The sequence below is a fragment of the Cryptomeria japonica genome, chromosome 1, assembly GCF_030272615.1.
Source record: "Cryptomeria japonica chromosome 1, Sugi_1.0, whole genome shotgun sequence".
Lineage (NCBI taxonomy): Eukaryota > Viridiplantae > Streptophyta > Pinopsida > Cupressales > Cupressaceae > Cryptomeria > Cryptomeria japonica.
Window position 1 is genome coordinate 659767936 of NC_081405.1, and position 27893 is coordinate 659795828.

The 27893-nt window shown below is 38.2% G+C and overlaps 1 protein-coding gene across 1 annotated transcript in view; it reads left to right on the forward strand.

Annotated features, from left to right (window-relative positions):
- Window positions 1-25710, forward strand: part of LOC131050478 (serine carboxypeptidase 1) — a 159869-nt gene extending 134159 nt beyond the window's left edge. The window contains exons 11-14 of the mRNA XM_057984671.2: window positions 24345-24466; window positions 24650-24763; window positions 24939-24984; window positions 25088-25710. Of these exons, the coding sequence (XP_057840654.2) occupies window positions 24345-24466; window positions 24650-24763; window positions 24939-24984; window positions 25088-25171 (366 nt within the window). The 3' untranslated portion in view covers window positions 25172-25710. The remainder of the gene's footprint in view (window positions 1-24344; window positions 24467-24649; window positions 24764-24938; window positions 24985-25087) is intronic.
- The last annotated feature ends 2183 nt before the right edge of the window (window positions 25711-27893 follow it).

The following is a 27893-nucleotide window of genomic DNA, read 5'->3' on the forward strand; positions in this document are numbered from 1 at the left end:
GATGAATCTCCTTCTTTTGGAGAAGATGGTGCTTTGTCTTTAGGCTTTGATTGCCATTTCTTCTTGTTTGAGTTGTCCTTTCCTTGATTTCCTTTGTTCCCTTGATTTGCCACTAATGCTTGAGACTTAGAAGCTTTAAGAATGCCCATGCTTATCAACTTAGTTTGTTCCATCATCAACATTTCATTGAAAGCATCAAATGTAGGCATTTTGTAGCTTGAACCCATTGTCATCCTATGGGTTTGGAAACTAGAAACAAATGCTGCATATTCTTGTGGAAGCTTGCCTATCAAGTTGAATATCAATTGAGTATCCTTCTTATCAATGCCACAATCTTTGAGTTGTGCCCTCAACTCATTTGCCTTAGTGACATAATCTTGTATAGTATCAAAGTTCTTAGGATCTAACATGGTGAGATCACTATCAATTTGATATCCCCTAATCTCATCAACTTGACCATACAAGTCTTGAAACTTTTGCCAAGCATCTTTGATTAGAGTACATTTCTCAATATGAAAAATGAGATCCTTTGATACATACTTTCTTAAGGTACCAATTGCCATGATATTTTTAGTGAGCCAATCTAAGTGACCAACTGGATCAGCCTTAGGATCAGCTGGAGCAACAATAGTTCCATCAATATAATGAGTGAGTCCTTTTTCCATAAGTTTACTCCATGCATCAATTTTCCAAGTAGCATAATTATGTGGAGTTAAGAAAGGAAACTTAGAAGAACCCATAGCAGCAAAAAAGAAGGAACACAAGAGCACAAAAGCACAAGAGACACCCCTCCAAGTTCACTCAATCAAAGTACCCCTCCCAAAGTGATGATTTTGGCACTTTATACTTAGTGCGATTACAATGAGCCACTTGCAAAACAAGGCAAAGTGGGTTTATGATGGAAATTTTACAACTTCTCAAATGAGATACAAGAGACTTCTATCAATAGTGCAATGAATCTAACTGAGATCCAAGCAAATATACAAGTACCAAAAGAGCCAAAAATAGCCAAAATCTGAAAGTACAATTTCTACTTACAATGGAATCAATCTGATAGCATCATGTGAAAGTAGACAAAAAAATACGCACTTTCAAAAATAACGGCACCTGAAAAAGAGGTCGTATGACCCCAAACGAAGCCTCTGAAGTTGCAAAAACTGGGATTACTCAGGTACAATCACCAAAAACTGCATTTTTTGAAAAATCTGTGCATCAAAATCAAAAAATTTCTTCACCACTGTGGAGAGAACGAAATTCTAGCCCATTTCAAAAAAAATTGCACCTAAAAAGGAGCAAAAATGAGCAAGTTATGGCCATTTGAAGTTGAACTGCAAAATCAAAAATGCAAATGAGAGGGGCCTACCAAATTTTTGAAAAATGATGACGTGGTGCTGACATCAGCAAGTCACTGGGTTAAATTTGATGGTCGTATGACCATCACAAAAACTTCGCCCTCTGCTGACTGGGCATCCGTACTGTACGGACAACTGATGTGGTAGGTGACTGTGTCCGTACCGTACGGATTTGCTGACTGGGCGATCCACGTGGCGTCTGCGTGGTAGTTGTACGGATGACTGCGTGGCTCTGTGACGTGTCGTACGGAAGTCGACGTGTATGTACGGTTTGTACGGCTTAACCCGCGGGCCAATGGCCGCCACCCACGTGGTGGGCGGGGGTCCTCCGGTTTGGTGGTCGCCGCCGGAGTGATCGCCGGAGGCGGAGGGTCGGCACCGGGAGGACGGGAGCGGTCGCCGGAGCCGAGGGTGGCGATGGTGGCAAGCGCCGCTGGGTAGAGCCAGGAGGACACGGCGGGGACCTTGGGCGCCGGTGCGGCGGCGGCGGCGTCATGGCGACCGAGCGGACCGGCGGGCGGAACGCGTGGTGCCAGCGGGAGGCGGTGGTGTCAGGATGTAGCGTGCAAACCGAGGACGGGAGGAGCCGACGCGCGGGAGGAGTGGGTGCTTAGCGCAGAGAACAGCAACGGCAGCGGGACTTGGCACGAATCTCGGCGGAAGGGCTGACAGCGCTGTAGAGCAAGTATAGGCGGCGCGTGCAAAACCTGCGACACGCAGGTACAAGGTACGGGGGTCTGCAGACCCCCAAACAAAAATAAATTTTTTGATTTTTTCTAACTTTTCAATTTTTTTTTATTTTTTCAATTTTTGAAAAATATTTTTCAGAAAAATTAAAAAAAAAAATTTTTGAAAAATATATAAAAATTTTCGAAATCCGTACAATTATGGCAAAATTGGGGAAAAAAATTTTCTCACCAAAATAGGCCGACTTTATAACCAAAATTCATGGAAACGGCCTTCTGGACGCAATGGCGGGGTCGAATCTAGTCTAGGACGCCTCCAAAAGATGTTGCTCCTCAGATTTGCCTCTTGACGTCGCAATAATACCTCTTCAAGATGAATCAATGAAGCCCCAATGGCTCTGATACTATGTGAGATTTTGCCAAGATCAAGAGCTCAATGAAATGTATAAAATAGAGACATAATATGGGACAAGAATAAACTGTATTCTCATCAATAGAAAATGGTCAATAATATGATTCAATTGTTGTTTACAATGTAGATGAGCCTGCTTATATAGGCAAGGCTAGGGATATGTGAGCACACAAACATGACATGTGGCTCAATAAGAAACAAGGGTAGGTAGGAAATAGGTGTGGGTAGGTAGGAGAAATAATATAATAGTCCACATGAGGTGGATCACCCACTGAATGTGGAGTGTAACAACAAGATCAACACCATAAAAGGTGGAATTTCTCCTACACACACTATCCCAATGTGGCACAAACACCCAAGTGTCTCATACCCAAACTACTATGAAAATGCATTATCCTAAGTAAACTTAAGTAAAGTGTAATAATATCCATGATGAATAATTATTTACACCAACACTCCTCTTTGGTCAATGTTGCCACCTCCACCTCTCTCCCTAGTCTATATAAGCATGCTAGCTAGCTTGTATTTTCATCTTCTTGAATGCATTGTGTTCTTACTCTGCTATTCTATTGTAGAAGCTTTGAGCTCTTAATACAATTTTGTCACATCAACTTTTGCATGTCTCTAGGAAACACTAGTTTGCTTCCATTTTGCATTTCATTTTATCTAGCTTAGATCTCTTTCAAATTATTGAGTTTCATATCTTAGTCAAGATTTGTAACATGGTATCAAAGCCCTAGTTTGAGAGTTTTGGGTTCATTTGATTCTTGATTGAGAGATTGATTTGTGTGGGATCTTGTTCATCCCGTATGCTCTTCTCTTGCATTTTATAATGATCTAGAGAATCAAAAAGGATTTAGCAAGACCCATTTATCCCTATATTTTGCATGCAACTTTTGTAATATCTGGGTGATTGCAACATTTCTGGTTATACTGGTAGCAATTTTGTCTGTTCCAACATGTCTAAAAGGCCCAAAAACCCCCATTTTCATATAAAATATTTGTATTGGAATAATTAATTCTTTTAGTCAGATACCTTTTTAGTGGTTCTATTAATGGTCATTTAGTTAGTCATTTAGCTTTTTAGATCGTCATCTTAGTGGTCAACTTATTTAGCTTTTTAATTCATATGGTCTTTTAAGTGCAACTATTGCTTCTTTTATAAGAATGCATAGTTTGTTTTTTAGTGTTTAGCTTTTTAGCTTCGTTTAGTGTTTTAGCTTCATGTTGAAGCTTTAGTTTAACGGATAGTTCTTTTTATAACACCGTCTTGTAACTCCTCTATATATAGTTGTATATTCGTAATTAATTCATCCAGTTATTCAATATCATTCGATTATTGATTCAATTATTTTTCATGATATTAGAGTGGGTTGATGGGGTTTTTCAAAATTTGGCGAATTTTTTAATGAAAAATTCATAGCCTCTTGCTACTTGAATATAATTTTCAGAATTTTTTTTAAAGTTTTTTTATGAAAAAACCTAAATCACAATTAGGGTTTCATTTTTTTATCGTGGCTGTGTGGTGGAGGTCGAGGGCGCGATTTTCTGTGTTTTGGCAGTAGAGGGTTTGCGGCGATTTTGTGACTGTTTTTTTGCCACATGTGCGGCCTCTTTTCAGCACGATTTGTATTCTTTGTGGCCGCAACTTCTGTTTTTTTTCAGCCTGTGGTTGCGTTTTAAGGCCGCGTAAGGAGGTGTTGGCAGTTTTTGCCTATGTCGGAGTTTATTCTTTGCACGTGATGCAATTTATTTTCTGCCACGTTCGAATTTTTTAAACCCACATTTTGTGGGTTTTTTGGTGAAGGCGATTTCAGCGGTGATGGTGCGATTGTTTCCACGTGCAATTTTCAGAAAAAGACGCATCAACCTTGTTTTATTCGCATTTTTTCTTAGCCAAATTTCACCATTTTTCTGGTTTATGATCCGCCAACTAGGGTTTTTTTAGACCTCCACTTTTCTGCACAGGATTTCCGACGATAGCCACATGAAGGGTTTCTGACCTTTCCAGTTCTACGTGGCCATTACGTTTTTTTTACGGTTGTTTTTTAACATAAAAGGTTGTCTGGTTTTTTTACGATTTTTTTTAAAATAAAAATCATGGATGGGTTTTTTATAATTTTTTTCGTTAAAAAATTATTTTGGGGGTTTTAATAAATTTTTCCTTAAAATTTATTTCTAAGGTTTATTATTTTTTCCCTTAAAAAATATTTCAAGGTTTTACAAGTTTTGTCGACAAAAAATTTATTCTGGGTTTTTATAAATTTTTTTCCTTAAAAAATCATTTGCTGGGTTTTCTAATTTTTTTGCCATAAAAAATCATGGGAGGGTTTTCATGATTTTTTTCTAAAAAATTGTTTGTTGGTTTTTTCGATTTTGTCCTAAAACATGGTCTATAATTCATGAAGTTCACTTGAGATTTTGGTTATCTGGATTTACGATGGGTGTTCACGCAATTGTCCTCCCGCTGAAATATGCGGTAGAGTGATAGTTTATTGTAATGTCCTCCTGCTGAAATATGCAGTAGAGTGATTGAATTTCAGTTTATTGTCATTTTCCCTTGGCTGGTTTACCGCCGCCGAGAGTTTGGTTTCTATCCTGCTAGATAAGCAGAAGGGGCTGGCTTGCCACCTAGGCATTGTAATTTCAGTTTGATTATTGGTGCTAACGATCCCCGGAACACCGTATGCTCTCACCCTCCCAAATTGGGCTCTCAGTGAACAAAAGGTGGAAGGGTTCCCTTTCAGTAGTTTGGATTATTTTTCTAACCTTAACGGGTTATGGTGTTGCTTGTATCTCTTATTGTTAAAAAATCAAAAAAAAAATTACTGGGATATTACAGTGGTATCAGAGTTGGTTTTCCTGCCAGCCTGTGAGAGTCAATGGGTTCAGAAGTCTCCATGAGTGACAGAGATGTCAGATACTACAACAAAGAGCAGAAGAGACAGCAGTTTCAGGTTCCGATAGTGCCGGAAGAGGACACTTTCTCAGAAGTACTAAAAAATAGAGGAAAGGATATAGATCCTTCAGATTTAGTGGATTCAATGGCAGATAGGACCACAGACCCGAATGAGGCACCTGATAAGAAGGCAAAGAGACAATTTGCTGCCATGATGGACATGATGTCTCTATTGCTGGCCAAGCTTAACCAGAACGTTGTTGGGACCCCTAATCAATCCAGCAATGGTCCGGAAGCCAGCACTTCTAACGCTCTTGTAGGCAATGGGAACAGGAGTAACAACGGGAGTAACAATGGAGGTTCAGCCCCAAGGCCTTTACAACCTGTCTTTTTGCCAAAAGAAGTACAACAAGCTAAAACAGAGATACCCACAGCTGATGAAATAAGAAACAACTACATGGAGTATGCTTCCCTTCCTGGTGAGATCTGAGATATCCTAACTCTGGATCAATTCATGAATCAGAAAATGAAGAGAGAAAGGAGGAATGAATATAAGTCTATTGCCCCAAGAGATTTCCAGCAAGCTCTTGGAAGAGTGACCTTAGCACACTTTGATGGAAGCGCTAAGAGTACAGCTAGAGCATGGGTACTGTTACTGAAATTTTCATTATATTTACAATTCAATGGAAAATTTTAGTACACTAGGCAAAGATTAAAGTCACATAATTGTAATCTTTCAATGGTTATTTAATGCATTATATTTTATACAGTTGAAATGATTACGAGAAGTAATCTACAGAAAGGAGGAAATGATTACGAGAAGTAATCTAAAATAAATTCTCTATCACACAAGACCGTGAGAGTAATCCTTACTTTCCTATGCAAAGGAGAAAACTGAAATAATAAAGCAAATGCATAGATAAAACAAGAAAGGAACCAGCCATTGCTTGGGGGTATATGGCTGGTGTAAATCTGCTTGGTGTAAATCTACTCTCGACGTTGTAAGTCTACATCCGTATCCCTCCAGTTTCCTCCTTGTCCTAGAAAAAATCAAAAAAAGGTAAAGTGGGTTAGATCAAAAGATCTAAGCAATGACTAGCTATCTGCTTATCTTACCTATACACTTGCATCATTAATCAAGCTCCCCTCGACACAGAAAAATAAACATCTCGAAAGACACAAAAAAGAAAAGTTCACCTTCATTCCTCGAAGAAATAGTGTTTTTTCTAACTGTTTGTTTTATGTGCAGAGATAGGTAAAAAATTGCAAATTTCAGAGGGTTTATTATGAGTGGGGTTAAATGAGGCTCCCACAAGGGTTGAGCCCAGCTCATGAAAACTATCTGATTGTTCAGAGGCTATTTGTAGGGATACACAGGAAGCATAAGTCACTGAATGGGCAGCCATGAAGATGAAGGCAGATCTAGAGGGGAAAAAGAGAGCCTGAGTTTTTGGAGTCTGAAGGGATTTGCCAAGCATATTAAAAAATTGAAAAGGGTAATAAAAAATTTAAAAAAAGTACTATGACAACTGCTATAGTAGAGAAAGGGAACATGAAAATCAGATTATGAATGGAGGATTCTTGATTGAAGGAAACAAGCATCCTATGGATGGATGTTTAAGATAAGTGAATGGATTTATTTCTCTACTTATGGTGTTAGGCCTAAAGTCTGAAATCAGCAGCTTCATATGCTCTTAGGGAAAAGAGGAAAAGGATTAGTGGAGGAAGTGATGCAGTGGAGAAAAAATTAATATTTATGCTGTTTTCAAAATATAAAGAGAACCCAGGAAAAATTGCAGATATTCCATCCTTTTTACAGATAACCCAGAAAATGAAAATTTTGTAGAATTTCATTTTCAAAAGAGAACAGGAAATAACAGAGAGGGTTTTATAAAATACAGAGGTTTCTTCCTTTGAAACTAAAGATAAGATCTTACAAAGCGACAAGGCATTTTTCCTTTAAGACTAAAATGCAAGCTGTTTAAAAACCCCAAAATTCCTTTTAAAAGAACAGGAAACGAATTCTCAGAAAAAAACACAAAAATGCAGAGAACCGAGAATATGGATTTACAGAATTCTTTTCAGAACAGTGCAGAAATAATAGAAAACCATTTACATTTTGTGCTATGAAGATTTGTGTACATTTCATGCGGAAATAGCAGAGAGGGTTTCGTTTAAAAGTGCAGGATTTCTTTCAGTTACAGTTGCCAAGTTTCAGAAAATGCAAGGAAAAACCCACAAATTCAGTATGAAGTGCAAAAATACAGAAAAATTTCCTTTGATAACAAACGAAATCCCACTATCAAGGTGCATACCAAGCAAAAGAGAAGTTCATAGATTTCTTTTCCTAAAAAACGCGAAAACCCCACTATCAGAGCTTGCACCAAACACACAAATGTCGAGTTACAGAATTTCGTTTAAAAATGCAGAGTTTTCGAATGATCTTTTTAGCAAAAGAACAGATTCGAAAATACCTTTCATTCTTTTCAGATGGAGTGATGCTGCAGTTTCAAAGAAAACCATGTAATTTAAACGCATGGAGTAGACCTGTTCCAGTCAAGTCGCAGATGGCTGCCAGTGGAGGAGGAGTTCACATTTTATTCATCCAAAGTCTGAAACCCTAGCAACTTTGCGAGATTTTCTTCTGTCGTGAAAATGAAAACTTGCATTGCAAAAATGAATATCATTTTAGGGTTTTCATCTCTTTATTCCCCCCTTTCATCTTTCTTTTTCCTATGTAATGGGATCGCATTTTTTAAAACAAGGAGATTAATGCATGGTGGTCGAAGTTTTCATAAACTCCCACTTACATTGTTTAATGATACACTTTGCCTAGCCGTGGGGGGGCTTTAAAACCCTTAAGTCTTTTTAGACTTATGAAATAGTAAAAAGATGTATGTAAATTAGATATTTATTAACTACATAAATGTTGTAAAAAATGGATATTTTCTAAAACAACATTTATATAATTAATAAATATCTAATTAATTATTTTTTGCACATATTAATTTCCTGGCTATATTATTAAAAGGAAATTAAAATTTCTTGCATCTTTTAATTCCAAGGTTCAAATACCTTTCTTCCATATACACAAGACAATGTAAAATGAATATTTAATTGGATGGATTATAAATCCAATTAATATTTATTATAATTGTGTTTTAAAAATCAATGGATATGCACATGGAAGGAAAATGTTGAACCTTAGATAGGTGAAGTTATCACATGAATTTGGGGGTCGAATTCAGGCTTGGGATGCAGTTATTCATGAGTTTGGGCCAGTCTATTTGCAGTTAGAGCATGATTTTGACTATTTCATGGGTCAACTTTCAGTTGACCAAGTGTTTACACCTGATTTCACACAAATATGCAAAGTTTGAAGCCTTTTTGTGGGGGTTTCTTTCCCTATTCGGAAATGGAGATATTTTTCACTTGCAGATCACTCACGGAGACTTTCAATTGAGCACTAGTCATCTCTTCCTTGCCTTTGGAAGATTTTTTGCATAAAGGAAGAAAGGTTTTCAGTTTCAGGGGGTTCTGGATTTTTTCTCAAGCCTAGCTGAGTTATTATATCTTGTAACCCATTTTGCAGTTTTGACAGAAGATTTGAATAAAATATCAGTTCATGCCTTATCATTTTCTGAGTTATTTTTCATTGTGTGATTGAGAGTAACTTCCAATTTTGTGTTATTTGTGAAATAACCTTTCTTGAATTTTTCTGTCTCATGCATGAATCACAGGTCATGCATTGTAGTTTTTTTTTATCAGCAAAAAAATTTGTTTGTGAAAGTCATTTCCTTTCAATTTTTTGAGCAAGAAACCTTTGTATGAAACACTTTTTGTGATATGAATTCAGAGATTGTCATATGTGTAGAACAGGTGCTTTAAAAGAGTTTTTCTGTTATCTTTCAGATATTTTGGTGTATCACCTTGTTTATGTTGTAGCATTTCTTTCATCCTTATTTTCTTATTCTCTCTCCCTTTTCCTCAAAGGTTTTCTTAAGGTCTTGTTAGAGTAGATGATCCATCAATATCAGGAACCGGCCTAATCCGGAGGTCCAATCATAATAATAGTTTACCCACAGACTCATGATTGTTCCCATGTTAACCAAAAGTGCTAGGTTTTAATAGCTTAGTTTTTGGGTGCACTTTTGGACCTTAACAGGTACAGAAGTTGGACAATTACTTGTCCTTGAGACCGATGCCGGAGGAGGATGCCATCAAGTTTGCTACCTTGCACTTGGATGGAGTGGGCCACGAATGGTGGTACCATGGGTTGGTCACCCTTGGTCACAACTTAGTCACCACCTACGCTGATTTCACCAACAAGTTGATTGAGAGATTTGACACCAGGGATCCAGAGGTGAAGTTTAGAGAACTTGCACAACTTAGGCAGCAAGGTTCATTGGACACTTACGTACTGAATTCCAAAACCTGTCAGTCATGGTGAGTAGCATCTCAGAGAAGCGGTTGGTTGTCCTTTTTACTGAAGGACTTGAAGAACCATTGAGAGGATGGGTCAAAGCTTTTGATCCGCCCACCCTGGCAGAAGCTATCAAAAAATCTTGAAGCATGGAGTTGGCTGCCCCAAAGAGTAAAACTCAGTCCAAGCCTTTCCCTTTCAAAAAGGACAAGAAGAAGTTCACAAATCAGACCAAGAGGTTCCCTTCACATATGGATGATGGGCTCCGTCAAGAGCTCCGAAGAAAGAATCTATGTTATTCTTGCAGAGAACCTTGGGTTCCCGGACATAGGTGCCATGGAAAAGGGAATTTGCATCAGATGGAATGCTATTCAAAAGATGGATCAGATTCTGAAATTTCAAAACAGCAAACTGAAGTTGAGGACAGTGAGTATGAAGAGGCTCCTGAAGGGCCTGAATTTGGGTCAGAAGATAGAGGGGTGGTTGCTCAACTCTCGAGCATTCACAAAAATGAATCCTTCAGAGTTCGGGGTGTGATGGGAGAGCATCGTGTCATTGCTCTCATTGACACAGGTGCAACACACAACTTCATTGATGAAAGGATTGTTGTTAAAAAGGGACTAGTGGCAGAGGAAGTTGAGGGCTTCAAAGTCATGGTAGCAGATGGCTCCACTATATTCTGTAACCGAATGATTTCCAACATGTCTCTAAAGTTGGGGAATCATGAAATCAGAGATGATTTCTTTGTGGTGAGTACTGGAGGGACTGATGATGCAGTCCTTGGGATTCGATGGCTGAGATCTCTTGGTTAGATCACACTAAACCTACAAACCATGGAGCTGAAATTCATGTCTGAAAGGAAGAAGGTAGTTTTGAGAGGAATGTCGCATGGGGGACTTAAAGTAGTATCCTTGAAAAGAATGGAAAGGCTGATCCGCCATAATCAGGTGGAGTGGGCAGCAGAGTGTTTGATAATGCCTTCCGATCCATTGGAAGACAAGGGCAGCTATTCCTCAGATATTTCAGCAATGATCAAGGATAGAAGCAAGATCATGGTCATGCCCTCAGAGCCACAAAAAGAGTATAGGAACTATCCTGAAGACATCTAAGCTTTGATAACCAAGAGAAGCAAGGTGTTCGAAAACCCACCTCCTGCCAGACCTCCTGAAAGAGGAGCCGAACACATTATTGAGCTTGAAGAAGGAGCTAAACTGGTCATGACTACTCCTTACCGATATCCTAAGAAGCAGAAGGATGAGATTGAGAAAGCAATTTAGGAATTGCTTGATATGGGTTACATATGGCCTAGCAAAAGCCCCTTTGCTTCGGCTGTTGTTTTGGTAAGAAAGAAGAATGGGACCATGCACATGTGTGTGGATTACAGGGCCCTGAATCAGAAAACCATCAAGAATCGGTATCCTATTCCGAGGATTGATGAGCTCATTGACGAGCTACATGGGGCAGTGTTCTTTTCCAAGATTGACCTCAGATCAGGGTACCATCAGATTAGAATGAGAGCATCAGATGTGGAGAAGACTGCTTTCAGATGCCACTTTGGGCATTTTGAGTTCCTAGTCATGCCCTTTGGTTTGACTAATGCACCTGCTACATTCCAGTCATGCATGAACAGAATCTTCCAAGAACAGTTAAGGAAGTTTGTTTTGATATTTTTTGATGACATACTAATATTCAGCAAATCTTGGAAAGAACATTTACAGCAGTTGGATGAAGTGTTGAGCATATTAGAATCTGAATCCATGTTTGCCAAGGAGTCCAAATGTGAGTTTGGGATGGAAGAGTTACTCTACCTCGGTCACATTATCAGTGTAGGTGGTGTGAAGGTGGATCCTGAAAAGAATAGAGCCATCATTGGTTGGCCTACTCCTGAAAACATAACACATTTGAGGGGATTTTTGGGATTGTGTGTATTCTATCGGAGGTTTGTGAAGGGATATTCTCAGTTGGCTGCCCCCCTTACAAATCTTACAAAGAAAGGAGCTTTTGAATGGTCCGAAAAGGCACAGACAGCATTTGAGCAGTTTAAAGGGATCATGAGTTCCTGCCCTGTTTTAGCATTGCTTGATTTCACCAAGCCATTTGAGCTACAGTGTGATGCATCTGGAGAAGGTGTTGGTGCAGTCCTCATGTAAGATAAGCATCCTATAGTCTTTGAGAGCAGAAAGTTGAGAGGTCTTGAGAGACTGTATTCCATTTATGACAAGGAAATGCTTGCCATAATGCATGCCCTTGCAAAGTTCCGACAATATCTGGTGGGGAGTAAATTCATTGTTAAGACTGATCACAATAGTCTTAAACACTTCATGCATTAGAAGGATCTGAATGAGAGATAGCATAAATGGGTGAGTAAGCTACAAGCTTACGATTTCAATATTGAATATGTTAAGGGTAAAAACAATGTGGTGGCAGATGCCTTATCCAGAAGACTCCATTTAAGCTCACTTTGCAAGCTTACTGCTGATTGGAGAGAGTTGTTGCTTGCTGATTATGCCAAAAATCAGTTTGCAACTAGCCTTATAGAAGGTACTTTTCATGATGAAAAGTACAAATTGGTTGAGGGATTGATCTTGTACAAGGGAAGAATCTTCATAGTAGCTGAATCTAAGTTAAAAGAGAAGACTTTCCATGACATCCCCCTTGCTGGTCACCAAGGTTATTTCAAAACATACAGGTAGATCCGGGAGAGATTCTCTTGGAAGGGACTTAAAAGTGATGTTTTGAAATACATTAAGGAGTGTCATACATGTCAAAGGAACAAAAATGAGCACACTCTACCAGATGGCTTGTTACAACCCTTGCCTATTCCCGGTCAAAAATGGGAGAGTATCTCCATGGATTTCATCACGGGGCTGCCTCGGGCTCAAGGGAAGGATAGTATCTATGTGGTGGTGGACAAACTTACAAAGTTTGCTCATTTCTTCGCCATCACCACCTCTTTTACAGCAGCACAAGTTGCTGAAGTGTTCTTCCGGGAGGTTTTCAGATTACATGGGTTACCGAAGAACATTGTGAGTGATAGGGACAGCAAGTTCCTAAGTGCTTTTTGGCAGGAGATTTTCAAATTGTGTGGTACTGTGCTCACTCCAAGCACTAGTTATCACCCTCAAACTAATGGGCAGGCCGAGATAGTGAATAAGTGGTTGGAAGGTTACCTTAGAAACTATGTCTCGGAGCAGCAGAATACATGGGTAAGATGGCTTCACCTAGTGGAATATTGTTACAATTCCTCCTATCACATGTCCATTCGGATGTCACCATTCATGGCACTATATGGTTATGAAGCTCCTAGCTTCGCAAACTTGGTATTTGGTGATAGTAGAACCCCTCAGGCAAAGGATATGATGCAGCAAAGTCAAGATATTCTGAGGATTTTGAGGGACAATCTCCAGCATGCACAGAATCAACAGAAGTTATATGCTGATCAGCAGCGAATTGAGCGCACCTTTGAGGTGGGCGACATGGTTTATTTGAGGCTCCAGCCCTACAGACAGTCTACTCTCAAAGAGTGGGGTTGAGAAATTGAAGCCTCGATTCTATGGGCCTTTCAGAGTCAACAGGAGGGTTGGAGAAGTGGCTTATGAGTTGGAATTACCAGCAAGCAGCAGGATCCATAATGTATTTCATGTGTCTCGCCTTAAGAAGGCTATGGGACATAATGTTGTTGCTTCAGCTGAGTTACCTCTGCTTGATGAGGCGGGAGAGTTGGCTTTGGTTCCGGAAGCTATCCTTGAAATCAGGGAATGATCTTTGAGGAGAAGAGTGATCAGGGAATACTTGATCAAATGGAAGAATCTACCAGCAGAGGATGCTACGTGAGAAAATGAGGAGATTTTAGTGCATCCAACCTTACAGTTGCTTGAGGACAAGCAATTTTGGGGAGGGCGGACTGTAATGTCCCCTTCTCATTGATGACCTTCCAGTGGTCCATTAGCCTATTCCTGAGACCCGTAGGCTAGGTGGAATGAAGAATGAGGGTCCAACATTGATGAAATGAGGACTTACTATTTTTAGTAAGTCAGGGAATGGCCATTCTGGTGTTACTGTCCTACTGAGCTCTCTATGCTTTGCCTCTGGACGCGAAGATCATGCTTTTCTGAGTATTAGTTCTTGACTTACTATTTTTAGTAAGTTGCAGTGTGGCACAATTCTATTTCTAGTAGTAGACAGGGTTCTGATTCTGCAGCAGTTATGTGGTCATCCTGGCTTAGTTTCATCCTAGTTGTGATAATAATCAATACGGGAGTCATACGCGACATAATTAAATATTATTTCCTTATCCTAAGGTTTAATATTTAATTAATCTGATTATTTGCTACTGATTTATTTAAATTTGGGATTAAAGCCTATTTTATCCTAAGTATTTGGCGAAACTCATGTGTACTATGGGATGTCGAAATATTTTAGAGGAATATTATTTTATATTGCATCTCCATTATTTGCCAAGTGATTAACGTGGGTCCTTTCCCTTTTGGCGTGAGGTTTGACTTATGAAAAGTGGCGCTACACTTGGGTCCACATGAGGGTGAAATGAAATGCAAATGAAGGAGTGGAGTTTGGAGGAATTTGCATTTGAATTTGGTTGTTGAAGAGTTATAAATAAGAGCCTTGGGCTCTCATTTTAGATATCTATGAAAATTGCATCGTTATGCTGTCGGTTTGGCGACTGAAAATCTGAGCTTCGAAGTGTGGCTTCCTAGCTAAGTCTCAGTTTCGTACTTGCAAGATAGTACCTAGCTGTGTCCATGTATTCCCAGTGCTGTTGGTGAGTGAGTTGCAGATTGTGGAGTGTTCTATGTGGAATTGGAGTGTTTTCTGGTTGCTGGTCGCGGGACTGTTGAAAGTGTATTTTGCTCACACCACTTGACCAGGCGATTCCATCATTCTGGGTACCAGCTCATCCTTCCTTCCTAGCCATGGCGATACACTGTGTAAGTTTAGCAAGTTTAATTAAGCAATGATTTTTCTAGACAAAATCGAACTTCCTAGGTCTAGCGTTGGTTTTTGTGATTGCATTGGGATGCGTGCCAAATAGTTATTGGATTGTTTGGGTTGTAGTTTTGATTGGTTGCTATTGTGAGTGAAATATGGTGGGTTTGGGACTGGTTTGAGTTAAATTGGATGTAAAATGAGGGAGTTATGAGCATTTGGGTGTTTCCAGGGGTTGCTGATTTGTACTTTCAGCCTACAGATTGATTGTAACAGAAAATTATATTCTTGCTGTAGAAATCTGCATTACTCTCCTTTCATCTCTATTTTTGTAAGGTTGTTTCAGTAGTACTGATCAATCATTCTTGTTGTCCTTATTTTGTAATTCCCACTGCATAAGTGGAAGAGGCTGGCTTAGCTGCCTTCTTACTTTGAAATTCAATTTATGTACTCCGTCCTCCCACTAAATACGTGGTCGAGTGATAAGTTTAATGCAATTGTCCTCCCGCTGAAATATGTGGTAGAGTGATAGTTTAATGTAATGTCCTCCCGCTGAAATATGCGGTAGAGTGATTGAATTTCAGTTTCTTGTCATTTTCCCTTGGCTGGTTTACCGCCGAAAGTTTGGTTTCTATCCTGTTGGATAAGCAGAAGGGGCCGTCTTGCCACCCAGGTATTGTAATTTCAGTTTGATTATTGGTGCTAACGATCCCTGGAACACCGTATGCTCTCGCCCTCCCAGATTGGGCTCTCAATGAACAAAAGGTGGAAGGGTTCCCTTTCAGCAGTTTGGATAATTTTTCTAACCTTAACGGGTTGTGGTGTTGCTTGTATCTCTTATTGTAAAAAAATCAAAAACAAATTTACTGGGATATTACAGTTTTTATTTCCTGGTTGGGTTATTTATTCCTCGTTTTTTCCTGCACCTTTTTAATCTTGCTTAGTTTAATAAAGCATGTTTAATTAGGGTGTGGGTTATGAGGTGTCACCTTCCTACATGTGAGCATCCATTAGCTATCTTGGGAGATACTTTGTTATCTTTAGTCCCATAGATGGTTGCTCCTCATTGGTCGGTGTTGCCACCTCCACCTCTCTCCCTAGTCTATATAAGCATGCTAACTGGCTTGTATTTTCATCTTCTTGAGTGCATTGTGTTGTTACTCTGTTGTTCTATTGTAGAAGCTTTGAGTTAATGCAATTCTATCACATCGACTTTTGCATGTCTCTCAAAATCACTGGTTTGCTTCCATTTTGCATTTCAGTTTATGTAGCTTAGATATCTCTTACAGATTCTTGGGTTTCATATCTTATTCAAGATTTCTAACACAACCAAGGCCAGTGCTCACACCTACATCTAACTCATAAGTAGTTTTGATTACCATACATTAAATATTTGGTATAAATACCTTGATTAACTCTAATAAATGTGTTATCCTATAGAAAGCTTTTATTTAAAAGCACTCTTACATCCTAATCCCCAAACCCTTGCCACACCAAAACTATTAATGGATCCCCCTAATAATAGATATCTCGATTATACTATACAAAATCCTAGCTATAATGGAATGGCTTTAGAGATACCAAGTGGTTCCTTTTGGTGGGGTTTCGGTATTACCAAAAGATCTCCAATAACTGGTTTGAGGAAACTTGAGCGGGATTTCTTTTATTAACTGCATTATAGTTGGGAATTGGGATTAAGTAAGTATCCTTAGGATTATGAAGCTTCAACATAATACAAGATTATGTGATATAGAAAAAAGACAACTTCATGACCCTAGCAAGATCAACATAGCAATTGGAATTACTTCTAATTGACCTAGGCAAAGTAATATGTAGATGATTTGAAATGTCACTTATAATCACCCCTGCCCCTTCTGTGTATTCTAACTAACCCTCATTACCTACCCATATCACATTAATTAAATTATTCCCTTCCACTCTGATATTAAAGAAAAATATTGGGTTATATTTTGGGTACTTAAAAAAGGGTTAAAAACCCAATATGCACATGATAAGGTATTTCTTTAGTAGTGAATCCCTTGAGATTGCCATTTATACAAGTAGTAGGAATCATGGTACCAATATTAGATGATTTTGCCTTTGCTCATTAGGAAATGCATAGATGATCCCTCTTAACATTAGTATGCATTAAAATTCAATTTGACCTTAACCATGAACCTCCTTGGGACCAATAACCTTATGTATGAGATTAGGAATTGATTCAAGATTCAAAAATCTGATGCACAACTAAGCTAGATCTTCCTTGAGTGAATTTGAGTTGACACAACATTAGCCAATAAGAAAACAACCTATAATTGTGTGGCCTTGTTGTAGAATGCACCTCCATCAAGCTTCGGCAGGAGTTTGAAAGTTTTGCAATATAATTATGATATGACATAGTAAAAATGTTTTTTGGAACTCTCATGTGCTAATGTGGACTCTAGCTAAAATAAACCTTTATAATAAGAATTTGGCCTTAGGATAAGCATAGGATGACTGTGATATTTATTGGAGACCTGTAAAACAAAACAAAAATTAAAGAAAACATTTGAATTGATGCAAGATTGCTCTTACACCTTAGATATTCCTACATTAGAAACTAGTAGACAATCACATCTTAGTCTGCAAGCCTTAGTCGATGGCCTTGTTGGTTGAAAATTTTGTACACTTAGGGGAAATATACAAAATTGTGATTTCAACCACAGCACACGAGTAAAAACTCTCCTAATTAAGGGAAGGCTCCCCCTATCTAACTAAAACTGAAATAAAAACAGGATGGGACAGCAGTCTTCCTTCTTTTTTTAAGCAAGACAATATCCTTTTCTCTTCACAGAAAAGGATAGCGATTGAATATGAACAGCAGTAATTACTTTCAAGTGAAATGAGAGAAAGGAAATGAAGTTTCCTGAAAGCGCAAAGACTTCCGTCACTTCCTTCGGGACGGGACAGCAATATCAAGCTCAAAGACTTGACTATTGGAAGTCCTATCTACCCTTTGCTATACTAAAATTTACAACGAATAAAAGATAACAGCTCAAAGACTGGAATAATCTATTCTTTTAACACGAAGACAAGAAATAATGCGAGCTCAAAGACTTGCTGCTATTTCTTATCAAACAATAATTTTTTTTTCAAGAATGGACGCAAGCTCAAAGACTTGCTGCTCCTTCAAGAGAGTTTCCTATTCTAATTAATCTTCTCTACTTGCAGCTCAAAGACTTCAAATCAGATTGGACTAAGCTCCTTTAGAAACACTTTGCATAGAAGAAATAAAAAGATTCAAACTCAAACATGTAGCTCAAAGACTCAAAACTTGAGTAATCCTTCTTTATTATTCTTCCAAAACCTTCAATTCACATTCATAAGCTCAAAGACTTCTTGCTGTAAATTTGGCAGAGTTTTTGCTTGCTTTCAAAAAGATATCAATTACAATGGACCTCTCAAGTATTTATAGAATAGGAGGCTTGAGAAAAAGGTGGAAGGATCCCAACTAATTTGAAAGATTCTCTCAACCACCAAGACTCTTTTAATAAATAACTGAGACTTCATTAATTAACTAAGAGTTATTCTAACTAACTAAGACTTATTCAGACTACAGTCCTAATCGGACACAACTTGTAGTTACCTTACATGTAATTACAAAAGTACAAGTAATGTGTAACTTGCATTTTACATAAACTACTTTTACATGTATCTTGTTAAAACAAAATTACAACTAAGAAATTACAAAAAGAGAGAAAATTCAACTAAGTGCTGAGAAACACTTAAGTTGAATTTTGTGAAGACATGAATCCTTGAAACTTCCGGATGCTCGCTTGTAGTTCCTCGGGATTCGGTTCATGAGTGTTCTTAGCAACTACCATAGTCTTCACAATAGTGTCGTGGCAACGGAGAAGCGCGGAATTGTCTTTATCCAAGATGGACTAAATCTCATGCAAAAAGGCTTGGTGTTTCATCAATGTTTGAATTGAAACTGCTGAGAATTGTTCACTCCTCCATTCACCGTGAATCCTCATCTGTAAATCCGCAAGAACCTCTTCTTCTGGAATTAGCTCTCCATCCTGACTTACTATATTGCAAGAGGCCCTTTCACAATGTGAGACAATACCTTGATAAACTTCATCCCGGAATCTCCTTGCATCACTGATCTCTTCGATGAGGGATTTAAGAACAAGAGTTTTGTTTTCCATGAGTTCCTCGAATTCCAAGTACATGACCCTGGAAGAAATGATGACGTCCTGCAGGATATTGAGCTGTTGTTGGGGCATGGTACGCCAGATTGCCAGACTTTTCTCAACACTTTCCAGATTCTTTTTGAAAGTGTTAGAAGTCTGATCCAATTTCTCCTCAATGGTTTCCAGCTTAGACATCATTTGAAAAATGTCTTTTATCACTTGCACGCATTGATCATGAAGATGATCAACCCAGGAATCCAGTGCTTGTACTTTCTGAGCAGCTCTTTCCACTCCACGAATCGATTCTTGGGAACCAGAAGAACCTATAGAGTTACTCCCTTCGGCAGCAGGTTTTGTGATTTTATGGATGGCTGCCATGAGCTGTCGATTTTCTTCTTCTAGCTTGTTTTTCTTTGCAAGAAGATCGTCACATCTTTGCACTAGTGAAGCAACAGAAAACTGAGCATCATGTTTAATAACCTCATGTGTTTGCTTGCCCAATTCTACCTTTGTAACCTTATAATCAGCAGCTGACATTTCATCAAGTGGTTTATCTGCAATAGGTTCCACAATTTCAGCTACTTTCATCTTGTTGCTATCAACAGTTACCCTGGAAATAGTCTTCGCCTTCTTAGCAACTTTGGATCTGGACTGTTTGAGTTGCTGGTAGTCAAAGGCATCAGGTGAGATCTCTTGCTTCTTTCTTTTCGGGGTGAAAGAACTAAGCCATGGAGGCAAAGTCATCAACTCACTTCCTGTAGCAGCTGTAGGCAAAGGAGAAGCAGTTTCTGTTTGAATCACCGTGGTCACCCTGGGAGGAATATCTGTTTGAATAGCGACTATGTTTTGCTCAGTTACCAACGGACATGAAGATTGCCTCATGAATTCTTCAAAACCAGAAGTGGAAGTGTCAATTTCTGATAATTGAATGCAAATGGGAATATCTTCAGGAACTTTCAACACACTTTCTCGCTGTTGATCAGGAGAAGGCTCGTATGCCGAAATGGGAACTGCATTCTGAGGAGACTCATCAATGAGCAAATCAGGAGGAGAAAGAGGCGTCTCAATGGAAACTGGAGGAATGACCTCGTGAGGCGTGTCTAGAACTGGAGACTTAGGCGCATCATCAGATTGCTGCCCCTCTTCTGGATTATCCAGATCGACCACCTGAACATGGAACCGTGATTTCTCCTTCCCACGAGTAGTTGTCTCTTCAGGTGGAAGCACTACTGCACAACTAACTCGTAATTTGATCCTTGTGCTTGAAGATGAAGCACCCTCCTTATTATCAATTTGAATCTCAGACTTCCGTCCAAGAGGCCCTGTAGAATCATCTTCTTTACCAACCTTGATTTTGATAAGTCTAACAGCATTGCTTTTCAACCATGCGTTAGTGTTGGCCAAGATAGGCTGAAATCTGTCAAGAATGGAGACGCACTCTTTATGTGACCATTGGATCAAAGGAAGTGGAGCTTCCTCAACCCTCCGTGAAGTGTATTCAGGATCAAGTATACGCCCGTCATCAATCATCCCTTGTGGGATATCTGCCAAGTTCAAGTCAACAATTTGCTCAACAGTGAGCCTGCAGTAATCCATCTTCAGAACTTCAGCTTTTGTGCGGAGATCTGCCCAGATGTCTTCAATGCGATGAACATGCACAAAGGATTTCTTGATCTTTTCCTTCATACCTCTATAATCAAAATCAGCTCTAGGTTTGAACCTCTTAAGCTTGATTTCCTGCAATTCAACCTCCATGGCCTTAGCCTTCACAGATGTGACAAGGGAGTATCGACCAATTTTCAATGGATTTGTGCTGGAGATCCCCATTCCAACCTTGTGTCTAGCAGATTGAAGAGTATGAACAGCCATAATCTGTCTTCCCAACTCCATAAGAATTATCCTATCGGTCGGGTATCTTAGAAGCATGTATGGTTGTCCATCATAGCACCCAATCCTCATGTAGGTGAAGGTGGGAAATTGCAGGAATAAACACCCATACTCAGATACCTTGACCCATGCCTCATCTGATACTCGTTTATTTCTGAGATCCATGTCAAACTGACACATAAAATATCCAAAGAATGCGTCTTGGACTCTTCTGAAATGTAGTCTGCTAGGTTTCAAAGGCAACTGGTCATAATATTCCCAAACTGGTATGAGCGAGCGATCACCCTTGGTAGAAAGACCTGGAAAGTGTCTAAGTGATGCTGCTAAATATACCAAATAAGAATTCATAAAGAAGGTCATAGTGGTAGGAACCGCTGCAAGTTGTTCGCACAAAGCATCGCTGATGATTTCACCCCATGAAATGTGATGCGACTGCCATATGAACATGATGAATTGATACATCCATGGCTCAAAGACATTAGAGTGCTCAAGGCCTAACATTCTGCTGAGAAGAGTGATGGTGTCTCCTATCTCCCACTTGAAATCACAACGGTACAACTTTGCCCATCTTGAGAAGGAAGGACGTGGCTCATGAATCCACCTATTGATGTGGCGCTTGCAATCTTTTTCTCTTTTCACATAATACTCTGCTGCACTTTCTTTGGTGATTTCCATATAAACAGGTGCAGGAGGTATTTTGAAGACCTTCTCGATTGTATCCGCATCAAGACGAATTATGGCTTCACCATCATCATTTTTTATGACTCTTGACTCTTTGTCAAAATGATGGGCGCATGCAAGAACAAATTCAGGTTCTAGGGCAGCCACTGGGAAAGAAGACGCATGATGGATATGGCTGTCCAACAGCCGCTGCAAGTTGTTATCCTGTGGATCTTCTACCCTGTGAATGAATTCTGCCATATCAACGTGCCCTATTTCTGTGTCCCTGATGCGATCCAATGGAGAAGATACCTGGGAAGGTGCAACCTCATTCTGGTATTTGTCATATTTGTATTTCATTTTCTTTGGAGTTGGCGATGCCGGCAAATCTGACATTGATTGCGAACCTGGAATGCTGTGATGAAGACTTAAAAGGGTTAAGGCCACATCATAATCAGCTGCAAATATCATTCTTTCTTTTTCAAATGGGTAAAACTTTGATCTCTGAATTTCACGATTTTGTGAGAAGAAGAGGGAAGACATGTAGAAATGGGAAAATCTTGACTTTGACCAATTTCGGATCTTGGGGGAATTTTCGCAAGTATACAAGTTGGAAAGTACATACATGCAATCGGGATTTTAAAACCCGAATACAAGTATACTTGTAAATTCGAAAATGGAGAAACGGATGAAAAACGGGATTTTGACTTGCGGGAAATGATGGAAATGGAAAGTACGGATATGGGGAACATGAATGGATAGAAATGGGAATATCCGGGATAGTCATTTTCATGAAAATGGGAAGATCTTTTCAACATGTAATCCGGTTTTCAAAACCCGAATTTGCAAGAGGGGTATTTCACACTTTTCAAGCTTGGAAATTTAACCAAAAATGATTAAATTCCTTAACCGTAGGGGAAGAACAAGAATTTCCAGCGAACTTGTAATCGAGATTAAAAATCCCGAATACAAGCTAAGATGGAATTTTGAGAAGAATAATGCAATTTAACAATTGCATTTCAAAGGGAAGATTTCTTTCATGAAAACCAATTTTAAGGGAAAAACAACACATGCGAAGAATGTAACAAATAACGAAAAATGAAGAAAACATGAAAATAATAAAAAGAAGAGAAGAAAGGAAGAACATACCTTGATTAGAAAATCAAAATGCTTCTCCAACAATGCAATACTTCTTGAGATGAAGAAGCAAAACTGGACTATTAAACCCTTATCACGTTTTTGTGAAAATGCCCCCAAAAATGGCAGCAATCTTAAACTTGGAGGAGCAAAATGCCAATGAAAGTGTTCATTTCAAGTTTGTTGAAGCAAAACGATCAAGGTATTTGCTGAAGCAATAACACCAAAGGTATTTGAAGAGGTAACAATGCCAAAGGTTTAAAACGCAGCCAAAGAGAATCACGTTTTTGCAAAAAACGTGGTATTCAATACACATTCAATGGATTATTAAATGTCTTGAAACCAATCCCATACTCCACGCCTTAGTAGAAAAGAGCAAAATGATTTAGGAGTGTGCAAATTGTTATAGATTTAACTCCTAAAAACGTGGCATTAATAAATAGCGTGGTTGCTGATTTAGGGTAAAAACCAGTGAATGTATCCTTCAAATGGCATGAGAGATGTCCAACAATGCATGAAGACAGGATGCAAACCCAAAACGCCTCCTTCATCCAACGATTCCTCCACAAATTTCGCCTTGAAAAGGTCTAAAATCGTTTTTCTCTTGCATTTCGGGTTTTGAAGAGCGAAAGGCAAGTTCGTTTTCTTCAAAAGGAAGCAAATCGGGTTTTGGATATAAAACAACAAGTTCGATTTTCACTTTTTCCCTCTTTCATGCTTAAAATCGGGTTTTAAAAGACAAATGACAAGTTTAAAATCTCACTTTTTCACTCATTAAGCCAAAATCGGGTTTTTTTGACAAATGACAAGTTTAAAATTGTCAAAAATGAACTTTTATGTTAAAATCGGATTTTAAAAGACAAACTGCAAGTTTAAAAATACTTGTAAGGGGGAAATAAAATCCCTACAACAAGTATTAAACACTTGCACACATGTAATGGGGATTTAAAATCCCTATTACATGTGAAAACCATTAAAGTAGGGGTTTTTTGAACAAACTGCAAATTTTCTTGCAGTTGACCTAAAAAACCCCTATTTTAACTAAAAATGACCAAAAAACAACAAAAAGATAAAAACATTAAATGGGAAACTTAAAATAAATTACAAGTGACATATTTGAAATAAAAAATGCACATGTAAGTGATCAAAAATTCCCCTACAAAGACCACAACAATGAATATCATTAAAACTTGCAGTTTGAAGAAAATTCTCCACCTGCAGTCTGGGTTTTAAAACCCGAAATTGAAGGAAAGGCATAGCAAACGAACCCAGAATTGGACGAAATTTGAAACGTAGTTCGAGAATGGACTGAGGATTAAGCCAGTCCAAGGATTAGTCAAAATTCTGCCTCGGGAAGCGTGCCATAGAGTAATAATTTTTATTTTTTCATAAAAATTCCATCATAGTGGTCCTTCATTTTTGGAAACAAAAATGAGGACAATAGGCCTAGCTTGGCTTAGGATTCAATGAATCTAGCAAGTATGTAGCAAGTTTGGGAACTATAGATTACAATTTTATAGAGAATATCTGCAAATAGACAAGCACTAAATATAATGTGAATATTATGGACAAAAAAGAGTTAAGGATCATGTTCTCACAAACATGTGTGGATTCGCATTGCACATATATGTTTTAGAGTGTTATAATCTGTGGTCTATCATTTTGTTAACGCTTCTTGTTTCATGAGTTATAATTGTATGTCCAAATATTGTAATTTAATGAGAAACTAATGGCCATTGCTTTCTTCTATTCTCTTCATTTCTTTATAGGAGAACATAACAGGGGAGTGGAAAAGATGTACTCCTCGTTTTAAATATAAACGTGATGTCACAAGTGTGATTAAATATCACCAAAATTTAACCAAGAGAGGTTATCGTGCTTTGATCTACAGGTAAAGTGCTACTATAAGAATAAAACCTTTTTGCTTACATGTCATGTTTGTTAGGATATTTTCGACTCATTCAATTTGAAGATACTAGCCATTATAGTTATTTTAGAGCTGCCATGTATAATTATAAGCTCAATACTCACCATTGCATTAGATTGAATTTGATGTATCTATATGTTGTAACAGTGGCGATCATGATTTGATTATGCCATTCGTTGGAACTGAGGCATGGATCAGATCATTAGGATATTCAATAGTTGATGAATGGAGATCGTGGTTTGTAGACGGACAGGTTGCTGGGTAAGACTATACGGATTCTTAATGATGGACATAGTAACCTAGTATTAGTTGCTTTCTATTCAATATGAATGAAAGGAAAGATTTAAGTTTTTGGCATGGATCCTTGTTTATTTCTGCAAAATTATGCTTTTATTTATAGAAAGAAATAATGACACCTGCTGCATGTGGTGTCTAGATACACAAGAACATATGATCACAACCTAACATTTGTAACTGTGAAGGTGAAAGTTCTAATCCTACTTTTAGTTAGAGGTTTCAGAACTTTGTTCAATTGTATCTTTGAACCGAAAGCTATATCTTTTTTCTGAAACACAATTTTTATAGGGAGCTGGACATACAGCCCCAGAATACAAGCCAAGAGAATCATTTGCGATGTTCAAACTATGGAGTTCTGGAGAGCCTTTGTGAACATTCAATCAAGCCATTATTATTGCCGTATTCTTCATTCAATTTAAGATATTTATTATGACTTATTCTTTTGTATTATTTTTCTAGCTTGTTCAAAAGGTTTTACACTTGAAGTGTGTTTATTGAAACAATGAGGTCTAACATCCTTTCTCCCATAAAGTTGTATCTTCTAAATCCTAAGGAATTAGTAATAGTATGTTTTCCTCTGACTTAGGCCAGTAAATATATTTCTCTGCTAGGAGCAGATAAAAGTTTCATTATATGTGATCTAAAAGGATCTCAATCGAAGAGTGCAATGTGGTTTGAAAAGTACAGAATTGTTTTACTAGGCCTTATAATACTAGGAAACTGCCACAAGGTTTGTTGTCGTAATAGATCTGCGCCATTCATTGAGTATCAGACTCTTGTCATCGATTTCCTGTTCAAACTAGCAGAGGAGAGGCAACTAGCAAGAAAAGATGATGTACAGAAACTCATCCTCATTTATGGCATCATTGAAACACTTATAATATCATTTAGAAAATTCTGATTTTAATGCATACCTCCTCTTTTCACTCTTTTGTTAACTTGTTACTGTAATAACTAAAGCATTAGTCGTTGACTGGAGTGGTTAGTGTGCTGCATCAACAATTAACCTCCTTTGATATCCACAGTTGACCTTACTAGCTATTAATGACACCATTCCAAGCAGTTATTATACTTGCAGATCAGTGAAGCAATTCTAGGATAACAAAGACAATATTTGGGGATTTCTGCTGCTAACATCAGCAGCAGGTATAGTTTACTCAGCAAGCGGTTTCTCTAACTGTTGATTGCTGCCTTTAACGATTTTGACTATATTTTGGAGAGATTAAAATCATATTTTGATAAATAATAGTTTTTATGATATTTAGAAAATCTTACGTAAGTATAAATCGGAACTAAAGCCCTCTTATCAAGGAAAACAATGACAAAAAGAAGCCACTAGTTTAACAAGGGAGCAACCTGGGCAATCGGGTGATTAGCATTTGTTTTCAGGTTTATTGAAGATTTTGAGGCAACTCGCCACAATGAAGTCCTTAAGAGTTGATACAATGATGTCCTTGAGATATTTTTGAGTAACCTTGTAAGTCCTTAAACCCTAGAATTATCGACTGTGATAGTCCCTCCCTGTATTGGGTTAGTGAAGAACTTGAAATCCACAAGGCATTGCTTTTAACAATTCACAGTTACATGTGCTTGGGAGAAACACACTCAGACAAGTTCAAATGCGTTATGAACATGAGCTAATGAACGTAATGGTAGTGTAGATGAATAATTAGAGCGTTTGGAAAAAGAAAACACAAAAGCAGTAGAATGCCATGCTACAGTTGCAATGTAGATTATATTATGTGAAAAAATTGTATAAAGAAATTTATATTAAAAGTTTATACAAGATCCAAGAGGTCGAATGCGTGTTCACTTCATCTATGGGTTTACTCAGTCAAGTAACAAATAGAGTACACTGATATACAAATTTGGAAAACGAAGGAATGTAATTGGAATTATAAGAAAAGTAATTGTTCGCCTTCTGACTATTCGTATCTTCCGTTTATCGTTTAATGAAAGCAATGGAGAGTAATTATGTAAAACACAACCGACATTGTTGCAGTTGTGTAGCATAGGAGATGAAGAGTTAGAATTTAATGGCTGGATCATGTGTACTTAAAAAAGCCCTATAGCTTGTTGTGAAGACAATAAATGGTGTGAAGTGCCGTTGTTATATAGTGAGCTGATCAAAGTGCTAGGCCTTCTTTGGATCAGTAACCTCCCTTGAGAAGAATCGATCCCCATTGCGTCAAGTTATAGAAAAAGCTGGGAGAAATTTTATGCATCTTTGGCTTCTATGAAACATCTTCCTCACGAGGGAACTTTACCTGCTTCAACATTTTGGTAAAGAGGAACCTCCTGATTCCTTGTGATTTGAGGTAACATCACGGGATTTGTTTTTGCTGGATTGTTGTAGGGGAGAGGGTCTTATAGTGGAGCACCTAACTTCATGCCTCTCAAAATCTGTTTTAGATATTTCAAATCAGTTTGAATTGTGTACAGTTGCTTACATGTGAAGTCACCTATTTAAAAAATTTGGCTTCAAGTTCATATGGTCAAATATTATGCAACATCACATGACTTTTTTCCAAGGTGTCCAAAATGATCCCAAAAAGAAGTAAGAGCCATAGTTGTGTATCAAGTCATGTTTATTGGTGTGTTGATATGGCATCACATAAGTGGTTGCTCTTTCAAATTTAGTGAAATAGTTTTGGGGATAGGTATTGACAAGACACTTTTTAAGACATTAAATTTCTACAATACATAATGATTGTGCTCCACTAATAGACTAATTGTGTTCCACTCATCCCCACTATTGGACCCCACTCCACTATAGGACCCTCTCCCCTAACTAGGATTGATCTTTTCTTGTTTAATTAGATGAAATATTTTAATGACGTCTAAGAGGCCAATCAATCTAACAAACCACATCCTTAAGTAATCTTTGAATTATTTTCAATTTTGGGTCTCCTATTATGGATCTTGAACAATAGTCGATCTTTGCTTCCTCAAATAGCTCGTGAAGGCTCCTAATTTTCAAGTTGTTTCCATATTAGGTATAGATATCCCCATAGGCTGCACATTCCATGATATAGTGTCATTTTGTCTCCACTCCCTCTTTGCTATAGAATTTGCACATTCTTTGTTCCCAAAC